Here is an 11407-nt window from a genome sequence, read left to right on the forward strand (position 1 = left end):
TAGGAAGCTGCCACATGATGCTCGGTGACAGCCGCAGACCTTTTTTTTGTACCATGGGAAGGAATGAATGCAGTCCATACATGGGCATAGTTAGAGTGCATGTGATAATGTGCGATCCTGCTGAATATGCAAATGCAGAGTCAATCTGGGTCAGTGAAGTAAATCTTGTCATTTTAATGAATAGTATATCAAAGGGAAAGATGCTTTTGGGTTACCAATGGCAACAAACATTAAGACAAAATGGAGAAATTTCAACAAAAAAAGCCCAGTAAAAGAAGAATTATGCAACTGAATTCACAACTAAAGCCAGTTTTTAAAAATGATGACACAATTATGTAAAAACTTTAAAGTGATGAAAGATCCTTTTTTTCAAATCACAACACTTTTTGTAACCATGAAATCACGCATAAGCCCTATTATCATTCCTTGCAGTTAATTACTTGATTGCATAATGTATGTTAGAGAACATATCATTTTCAGCAGCACAGCGGGTTCTACCAAACTGTGTGCTGAGCACAGCTGACCTCCAAACCTCACACAGTTGAACAAATATAAAAAATTAGAGGTATTATCTGCCAACAGAACATTCACCTTAATGTTGTTGACCTAAACATCAACTTCGCCGCCTTTACTCCTCACAGTGATTTGGCTGCATAATGTATGTAGGACTTGCAGAGAAGTCTTGCCTTTCATGTTTTGGGCCAGTTGTTCATACAGAGATGACTTTGCCTTCATAGGGCTTTCTGATCACAGCTGTAGGTTGCCCCACCTGCAGGCCAAATACAAAGAGAGGAAGGTTAAGTGACCTTTGCGTACAGTAACTAATCAGGATCTGCTTGCATTAAATTCAACATAAATCAGAATTCCAGACCTCCCTGAAAGATGTTTTACACACAAGCAGTCTTTCAGTGTCTTCATTGTTTCCTTTATGATGCTCAAATTATGAACAAGTAAGAATGAATCAACATTGTCATCAAATATATTTAGCCTAGCTATTAGTTATGCAGTGTTGAAATCACTCCCTCATTCAGTAGTCCCTTAAAAGCAAAGGGAGTTAGTTGAGGAGGTTGATACCACTTTCATGTCTGTGAGTTAAATGTGACGCTTCTGGGAAAAAGCGGTTAGCTTAGCTTAAGGACGTGGTCCACATGATGTCTTCTGAAGAGGTTTCCGAAGAGCCCTTACGAAGCTCAGAGTGGGAGGCTTCAGAGGAGACAGCCAGCAGCGAGTGACTTGGTAAGGTACCCACCTGTCACTCAAAGCGGCGAAGTTCTGAATTATGCCTAACTTTAAGCCTTTATATGATTTAAACAGGTGAGTTATATAAAAATTCACGCCCCTGCAGTTATCACTAACAGAGATATAAGTTATAGAGACCAAAACGGCTTCTAGTATCAGGCTGTAAACATGTTAATTCCTGCTGTAAAGTTATCCATTTTAAGATAGGGGTCTATAGGAATTTACTCTCTTTAATACCAGGTTAACTTCTGGCAAAAGCAAGTCCAGAAGTTACTCTGTTTCAGCTCTGTTTTTGGTCTCCACCAACTTCTGAAGGAAATGTGTGGCACCTAAAGAGCTAAATGCTCCACTACGTTCACCAGCAAGTCAACTTTGTCTCTCTGCTGTTTGTTTCTGAGCAGGTAGTATACAGTGTGTTTTTATGGTTGTATTAGCACAGACACAGACTTTTACGTTTTAGTAGCTGGGGTATTATTTTTCTACTGATGAAAGTCGTTAGGCTTGACTGACCTGATCCCTTTGCCGGATTCTTTTGTAAACCAATTCAGAGAAGGGCTTCCTGTGGATGAATTTGCCATGTCCTGCTGACACCTTTAGCTGCCCATCCTCATAGACCACTTTGCCTCTGGAGATTGTGACAACAGGGACACCATGGCACTCCATGCCCTCAAAGATGTTGTAGTCCACGGCCTGGTGGTGGGTCTTGGCTGATATCCTCCTGCCAAGACACAAAGATACAACTACATTAAATTTAGAATAAGAAATAAGAAATGTATTTATCAAATGCATAACGCATTCTGTTCTAATCTGCCAAGATGTACTCATACACAGCATCAAGTTACTGCAACTCACTCTCTTCACTTTCCAGCGAAATGCAAAATATTTCATTATTAAAAACTTTTGCTCATGTGCTGCGCTCGTCTCTAAAAAGGCTGGAATGGGAAGTTTAAAAGACATGAGTTTTGATGAAGATATGCAAGACAGGCACCCAAACACATTTAGCATTGCTGCCATAGAGCTTATTGGCAGAAATTATTTCAATTATGTAAATGATTTATCTAAAAGCACTCATGGTAAATGTATGCAAGGCAGGCTTTATTCAAGATTAATGTAAAACTCATTATTTAAAACATTGACTTCAACTACACTATATTACTGCTAGGATCCCTCTCCGACCACATGTACTCATGTAACCATCGTGAATGTGACCAAATAGCGTTTTTTTGTATTTGTACTTTATTTTTGTATTATCATGCTGCATGTACTTTTACCCATCCACATTTCAATGTGTTCGCAAATAGTAACCACAAATCCACCAGATACACATTGTCATGCAAAAAGCAGTGAGGGAACAAAAACTGCAGCTTTACTGGCCGTAAAACCGCCCCAAAAAACGAGCTAAAAGACACAAAAAGTCTCTGTGGTGCTGCAGAGTCAGTTGATATTTCTCTGTGTATTCATCACTAGTACAGAACCTTCCATCACTGCATGCAGTTACTTATAGTAGCAGTAACTTAATGAACCTCCTCATTAGGATGGTGGAAGGGCTTTCTGGAAAATAATAAATCTCTTAGACGGAAGGTCGATTAAAACGCTTCATATTAAAATAATCAAATGCTCCGCACTGTACAGATTGATAATGTCTGACAAATAAATCATCAGATCTGAATGAAAAGAGTAAATCAGCAGGGAACAGGGAAATAACTCTGACTCAGCCAGTTCCATGAAAGACATTGAATGACAGTTTCCTTTTTTTTTTCAGTGAGCCCGCCTTCCCCCCCATTCACATATTTCCCTTTGATTTGTAGAGCCAGACACCAGGCCTTGTGTGCACTGACAAATACAAGATGTGTCCTCATTATCCAAGTAGCACCAATTATGAGACACACAAAGGCCAATGACTGAACTTCCAAGGCGTTTCTAGTTACGCAACCGTTTGTGGCCTCTGGTCCCGGATGTTATGGAGCAACACTCGAGCCCAGGGCAATTCATTACGAAGTTTCACAGATGAATTCACGGCAGCGGCGCTCAAACATGAGGCGCTGTCATGCTTAAAAAGGACACGCGCTAAAGACAGAAGACGCAAACATGCGAGCAGGTGACTTCCGAGGACGACGGGCCCGAGATGACCGAAAAACTGTGAACTCCTCCAGAGCAGGAATTGTGTAGGTCTCACATGAGATTTTTTTGTTACCAGTGAATTACTATACAGCAAATTACACCAGTATGTAATGTGTTCTTCTCCAATACACATCTGCTGTTAGTGACTTCCCCCAGGGGCTGAGCCCAGATTCTGCAGCAAACAGAGCAGCGCAGTGCCATTCTGGGTTATATAAGACCTAGTGTGCTACACTACACGAGCTACTGGAATGCAAACTGTCCTCTGTAGCATGCATCTGTGCATCATGTGCTCTGCAGGAAAGCATACTTTCCTCCGCTCTGTATGTGGATCAAATAATAAGAAATTGAAAAGAAACAATCACATGATCAGTTTTTTATACGCAGCCTGTGATATTCTGAGCTCCTTACTAAAAATAGCCTTAATGCTGCGTGTTCTCTACTATGAAAATTGGTTTAGCTCCCACGTGAAATATTCATCATCTTTAAGATCCACACCATGAACCATCAGCATCATCCCACTGATGCTGTGCGTATCTAGCTTAAGCAAGTGTTAAAATCCTTCCAAACCCCCCCCCCAATAAAACATGGAACTGAATGAATCATACCGACAGTCTTGGGGTTTTTTTTCTGACTGATGAATGTGATTCATATGTAAATTGTGTCACAGCTGTAGATAAGTGATGACATTCCCTGACTTCTGGATAGAGCACAATTGGCTTATGTGGCTGGTGTGTGTGTGTGTGTGTGTGTGTGTGTGTGTGTGTGTGTGTGTGTGTGTGTGTGTGTGTGTGTGTGTGTGTGTGTGTGTGTGTGTGTGTGTGTGTGTGTGTGTGTGTGTGTGTTGAGGTGGCACAAGATGAAAGATACATCGCTTCCCTATTTAGTTGCCTGTATCTATAGCATGCATGCTTTATAAACTTTGTCTTATTCAACCCAATGCTTGACACCCTGGAGAAGCTATTTCAAGTCTGCCACCATCTGAGGTCTGCATCTGCAGAAGCTGCAGATAGCACTGGAAGAAATGTTTCACTTCATACTGAGGAGATAAGAGAGCATTCTGAATTGTGCATTGGAGTCAAGCACATTTGAAACTGTAAACACACACCGTGTCCCTTTTCCTGCTCCATTTCAAAAGCTTTCCCCCCACAGTGCTTGATGGCTAGGAGTCGGGTCCTCACCTTGTCATCTTAGGGTCCCATATAACCACGTCGGCGTCCGAGTTCTTGGCGATGCGGCCTTTCTGCGGGTAGAAGTTGAAGATTTTTGCTGCGTTGCTGCTGGTGACGGCTACAAATCGATTCTCGTCCATTTTGCCGCTGTGCTGAGGGGAGGAAACGCACAAAGGAGCCGGTTCGAGTGAAAGGGGCCACACGGTGGATGACAACAAAATACAGAATTAGCAGGCTAAAGGTCAGTGCTTAACTGCAGCAGCAAGCAGCTCGCTTCTGCCAAAATATCATCTCCTGTGTGATTTGTAAGCACTGTGGAATGTGGCAAATCTTTTCAGCGGCCTTGGGGTGGCCGGGCTTCACAACAACTGTGAGAAAATGCAACGTGGGCTTTGTGCAGCAATCTGCAGCTCCACATTTTCACTGCCTTTTCTTTTATAATGAAGAATATACAGAAATACTTGATGTTTCAGTTCAACTAAAATGAGAAAAAGTAGGATTATTAGTGTTAAAAGAGTATACATTCTTAACAAAGCATTAAATCTGATGACGATAGTCCACTAGGGGTTAAAAATGTACAATAAACGTGAAAATAAAATAAGTAAAAGGGCCCTCGTTGGAGCCTTATGATTTAAAGTGATACTGTGCCTAAATGTATGTATCTTTTAATCAGCCCACTGCCACATCACATCTGCTGTTTCAAACTTAAGTGTCAGTGTTGAACAATGTCAGAATGAGTGCATTCATATCATAAGGACACACCACTCCTTTCTCCCAGATGACAGACATCCTGTCCTCCACTCCGTTCACTCCGTTTGGGATCTTGGTGAAGTCGTCTTTGCCGAGAGCCTTCTGGCACACAGAGAAGGTGCAGTTGTCCGTCCCCGTCACACTGAGATCATCACTGGCACATTTGATGGATAAAAATACGTATGCGGGAATAACTAATGAGTGAATAAAACATAAAGAACAAATACATAACAGCCATACTTGTTAATATTCAACTATGTCCATTTGTGAATTGTAAATTCTATCTTGGTTTTTACGTTGCAATATCAGCTGCAGCACCCGTCTTTACTCAAACACAAACAACAATTGCTCCAAAACACAGACGCTAAATTACAATGCGCACTAATCTGTGATGACACTGCTGATGTCACTAAACTGTCAGTTCCACCTACTTGGCCAGTAGGTCCATGAGGTACCCAGGGGTGCTGGGGTCAGGTCTGAGGGGAGGACCCATGACGAAGCCGGCAGCATGGGCCCAGTCTTTATGCCAGCAGTGAGTGCCGTCGGTGCCCAGTCCAGCTGCAATAGGCTCCCCGAACACCACACGCCCTGTAGAGAGGGGACAAAAACAACACAGCGTTTCTCTTTATTCTGTTTTAGAGGTCACATGATGACATCAGAGAAAAAACACCTGCTGAAGAAGACAAAAAGTTAGTTTACATAGGTAGCGTATCTCAGGTTTAGAATTTCTATTCTGTTTCATAGGCCTTTCCACCGTGACCTGAAAAATCCCAAATATCATCAAATATTTTACTTTTTATGTTTTTTTTTTAAGACATTCAATTTTAAAACCAAATATGAACACTGATATTGGTTCTGGCTTTTAAAAAAGGCCACCACCTCTCAACCTCGCCCTATTTCATCATCAGCAAACCCACACTCACCATCTCTGCGTGCGTTAGACACCACCTTTGCAGCAGATTTGCTCATGACATGGACCACATACAGCGGGCAGTTGACAGCGTGGGCGATGGTGATGGCTCGCTGGGTGGCCTCGGCCTCCACCTCCTCCGGCCGACACATCTCATGGCCCTCTGGACCCGTGATGCCCAGAGCCCGCATCTTCTTAGCCCCCTGCCGAGTCCCAGCGGGGACGGAGACAACAAGGCGGCATAAAGGTTATTGGAGATGGAAGGATAACAACAGCACAGTATCTGACCAAGCAGAAAGGGAGAGCCCTAGAACTAACACAAGTGTACTTGTGCTAATATAGTAAGGAGTATGTGAAAATATGAACTAACAACTCAGAGCGCTCCTTTAAAACATGTTAACCCATGTTTTAAAATGACCGTCCTAGTTGTTCCCAATGTGTAAATGATGGTAAAATCAATTTAATATTTTTTTCCCTTTTCTTCTGTCCTTTTAAAAAAAAATAATAATAATATGTAGAGAGATATTAAATTGATGGCCCTTTCTTTAGTCACAAACTGGGTTTGCAGATTTGCCAAAGTGATCAAATACAGAAATGACAACAAGCAATAATAAAGGGAATATTACATGTTTTATATGTTAAATGTGCTATGTATGGACAAATATATATTAATTTAGTTTGACAATAATAAAATAAAATTATTCACCGACAAAGAAATGAACAGTATGAGTATGTTATCCTAAATAGTGACATTATTAATGTTTAGGGTCTGTTAGACCTAATATTTTTTATAGAGTCCAACATAGGCCTTTCATGAACAAATTGATTTAAAACTAAAACAATTTGAAAAAATCTAAATATCTATAAGGCATTTGGAAGTGTGCTGTATTAAAAGTACTGTCAGCAGTAATAACAGAAATAGAGAATATTAAAATCCACTGTATTTAACCATGTCTTACATCTGGAGAACCCAAACAAAAGTAATACAATATTTTCTGTGGCAGACTTCTGAAATATGTCATCAGTTCAAAAATCATTCTTACAAGCAATTCTCATGAAGTTAGAAAAGCTCATGGGCAATCAAGCAGTTTTTTTGTGAAGTGGTCAAAGAACAGATCATTTCGGTAAATAACACAAATTCATGCTAACTACACCACAAGAGATCCACACGTTTCACTCTTTCTTGCATTTGCTGCTTCCTAGTGGTGAATTGTTGTCATGACATTTGAGGAAAACATTTAAGATTGGCCATTTTGACCGGCACATCTAATTTGCTAATTACTTTCCACCACTGCAAAACACAATATCCTGACTATCTAAGAATTTATCCGATTTGCTGTCACTCATAGTTAACATGTACTGATGCACCACAGGTGTAGGATTCATTTGTGGTATTGGCAACTATTTGCATATTTTTTGAATTATTTATTTACAAGTATTTAAAAGGAGTTAATGCAAAATTTGATTTCATTTTGTTATAATGCTGTATTTATCTTCGATGTGATGTGCATGGTGCTTTACCGGATGTGACTTATTAAACTATCTGTGATGGAAAAAGACCTATTCTTGGGAAAATCCTGAATTCTCCTGGTTAAACATTTTCTGCAGTGGAATATGGACTGGGCAAAAGTTGCTTTTGGTATTACATCACATTGCTTTCCATTACCAGCTTTGGTTTGCTCTCATTGCAACGACAGACAGTGCCATTGGACCTTGAACGGTCTGGAACATGCAGGTAAACACTGAGTCAACACGTAACGTATCTTCATGAATGATTGTTTTTGAACTTTCTACTACCATTACTGCCACAATATCTGTTCTCCTAGCACACTTAGCAGGATCTCTGCATGAGGACACTACAATCAGGGTTAATCATGAACCATTAAACATTAACCCATCATTGTGTCAGGGCTGTGGTGCGTTTACACATAGTAATTATCTGTATACCCTATTAACCACGCTTATCCTCATTAAAAAGAGTGCAGCATGTGTATTTCTCTAGCTGTAGGGTGATCAGGACTGATTTTGTTCAGATTACTGGTCAAATTACTTTCATAAAGGGGTGAATGTGAAACGTGTTGAGTGGCTTGAGTATTTGTTACACTCCTTATTAACACAGTATGTTCACTATAAAATACATTATTTAGCAGGGAGAGTGGAAATGACATACATTAACAAAAAAGGGAAACAAACAAACAAACACTTTAGCAGCTCTTCAATACAAGTTACATCTTTCTTAATGTCAGTTTCAATTAATTCACTTTAATTGATAAAAAGGTTATCACATTAGCTCACACTATACTAACCTCTGCGATCAGGTCTCCATTCTCGGCATGCACCTGAGCTATGGCTCCGACCTCCTTGCACTGGGAGAAGGCAGCGTACAGCTCAGAGTCCTCCAGCATGAACACATCTTTATAGGCCATAAACATCTTAAAGGAATTGACCCCCTTCTCTTTGGTGATCGTCTGCATCTCTTTTTTGACCTGGAGGGTATATATATTTATATATATATAGGTACGATTTTATTTGGGATTGGGATTTTTTTTTCCGTATCTATTAACAATGATCTTGTCATTCACCTCGTCGCTCCACCATGTCACAGCGACATGCAGCGAGTAGTCGCAGCAAACTTTGGGGTCAGCTGTCTTTCGCCAGGAGTCGTAGGCCTCCAGGAGAGACTTGCCCCTATGGGGGATGACAAAGTCCATGATCATTGTTGTCCCTCCTGCTAGGGCGGCCTGGTGAAGCACACACATTAAAACAAGAATTCAAGTTAAAGATTATCATTTTGTAGCCCTGTGAAACACACACTGCCAATGTGAAGCTTAGGCTTTGATTAAGAATGTATGCTGTTATTAAGTCTGCAGTTTAATGAGTTGTTCACTCAGTGCTAGTGAGAATATACTGCTACACACTGTTTCCCTTTGCCACATCATGACATCATGCAGTGCTGTGACTGATGCGTTCAGACAGAGACTCTGGCGTCTTTGTTCCTCTGTAAGCTGCTTCATGTCGCCTTCACACCTGAACTATAATATTTATTATTGTCATACTACTAATACAAACTGACACAAACTACTAATTTGTATTTGATGTATTATTATTCACTTGTTAAGCAGAATATTAAACTGTACTTTGCAAGGTGCACAAAATAACATAAACATGAGGAACTCTGGAGTAAAGCAACACTGAATTTGTGCTTATGGTTCATTATTCCCCCCCAAAAAATCCACAATTTACAGATTATGTGTAGGCACCCTGTCCTTAGTTGCAAATTAATTTAAGTTAAGTCAGACAAGTTCAAAATACACTTCTGATCACAACCTTCAAAATAAAACAACAACATGCACATCAAATCGAAGCTAAATACAGCAGTATAGCAAAATGAAATAAATTTGCATTAACTCCTTTTAAATACTTTATACAATTCAAAGAAAATGCAAATGGTTGCCAATACCACAATGAATCCTACACCTGTGGTGCATCAGTACATGTCATTAAGCTGTTAACTATGGGTGACAGCAAATTGGAAAAATTATTCGCTAATCAGGATCTTGTGTTATGCAGTGGTGAAAAGTAGTTAAGCGAATTTACTAGTACTGTGCAGAACTATTTTGAGGTATCTCCATTTTCTACTACCTCATACCTCTACCGTTCAATTCAGATGTGAATATTGCTCTCCACTCTATTTACTTGACAACTTTAGTTGCAATGTAATTCAATTTGCAAATCCAGATTGACAAAACAAAATATACTGAACAAAAATTCAGTATGATGTAAACTAAGAATGAATTAATCCCTGGGGTGTATTAATTAGTTACCAGCTACAATACTAAAGTGATGACCATGATAATGGATCAATAATTATAACCCAATATTATGATAGACAGTATTCTGAAATGGGTCATTATGCTGAATGGGTCTTTTTCTGTTTGAAATATTTTGATGAAAATACTTTGTACTTATACGTATATATATATATATATATATATATATATATATATATATATATATATATATATATATATATATATATATATATATATATAATGCAATAATTTAAACTCCGAAGTGTACTCAGTGGATGTGACACAAGCAGGCAATTAAAGCTGATTATAATACTAGATGCATATGACGCCTATGACAGCTATTGCTACTGTTATTATCAGTGGTTCGTGCTTTGCAAGATACAAATATACAAATAAATATATATTGGCATAAATAAATTATGAGACATAAAACTAATAGGTAGTGCACGTTTGTGCAGCGGTTTATTGTGAAGGCAGCACCGCTTAATTTCCGCCGTTACTCCGTTTGTCTACGTCTACTTTGACGCACCTGAAGGTGTGATTAAACCCTTTCTTTTTTCCTCATCTATTCGATGCCATGTCAATTAAAATATGCTCACCTTGGTTCCGATATAGAAGTCGTCCACAGCCTTGGTGCCCATGAACATCAGCTCCATGTGCGTGTGCGTGTCGATGCCGCCCGGCAGCACCAGTTTGTCGGTGGCATCGATGACGCGCACTCCCTCCGGGATCTGCAGATTCAGTCCGACCTCCACTATTTTACCGTTTTCGATGTAGACGTCGCTGATCACGGAGCAGTCTTCATTCACAACTTTACCTCCTTTAATCAAGATCCTGCTGGGCTCGGCCATCCCCGCTGTGCACAACAGAGAGAGTGTTTAAAAAAAAAAAAAAAAAAAAAAAAAAAAAGGATAGAAACAAATCCAGAGTTTGTGAAAACTGAACAGAAGCGAGAGCAGAGCAGCTCGGATGATCTGACACTCGTGTGTTTGTGCACTGTGCAGCGAGGGGCGATCAGAAGGTCAGTTACAAAGTCCGGCAGCATTTGCGGTGGTTCGATCATTCTCCTCTGTTAGACTTCGCCCTCATAGAATCATTTACTTTTTCTTTTTTGAACGTTTTTTGTACATACTGCAGCTGCCCTTACAGAATATGTAGCCTACTTTAGCATACAGTATTCATTCATTTGGGACATACTACTTACTCATGACCAGGGCGCCGCTAGGGATTTTGGGCCCCATGAAAAGAATCTTTACAGGGCCCCCAACACAGCGGCAAAAATTTTTGATGCTATTTTACATACAATTATGCATTTTAATGGTATTTTTGACTATCATTTGACATCATCAACTTAGTGTCATTATTTTTTCTGTATTATAATTTCATCATCATTAGGGGCCTCTCTG

The 11407-nt window shown here is 39.8% G+C and overlaps 1 protein-coding gene across 1 annotated transcript; it reads right to left on the minus strand.

Moving 5' to 3' along the window:
- Window positions 1-150: 150 nt before the first annotated feature.
- dpys (dihydropyrimidinase) lies at window positions 151-10991 on the minus strand. Its single transcript, XM_054621164.1, has 9 exons — window positions 10601-10991; window positions 8772-8930; window positions 8496-8675; window positions 6203-6392; window positions 5711-5867; window positions 5292-5433; window positions 4539-4681; window positions 1750-1957; window positions 151-769 (listed from the first exon to the last, which is right to left on the minus strand). The coding sequence occupies exons 1-9, from the start codon at window positions 10850-10852 to the stop codon at window positions 710-712; spliced, it is 1491 nt and encodes a 496-aa protein (XP_054477139.1). The 5' UTR covers window positions 10853-10991; the 3' UTR covers window positions 151-709.
- Window positions 10992-11407: the final 416 nt, after the last annotated feature.

This window comes from Anoplopoma fimbria, chromosome 20 (assembly GCF_027596085.1).
Source record: "Anoplopoma fimbria isolate UVic2021 breed Golden Eagle Sablefish chromosome 20, Afim_UVic_2022, whole genome shotgun sequence".
Lineage (NCBI taxonomy): Eukaryota > Metazoa > Chordata > Actinopteri > Perciformes > Anoplopomatidae > Anoplopoma > Anoplopoma fimbria.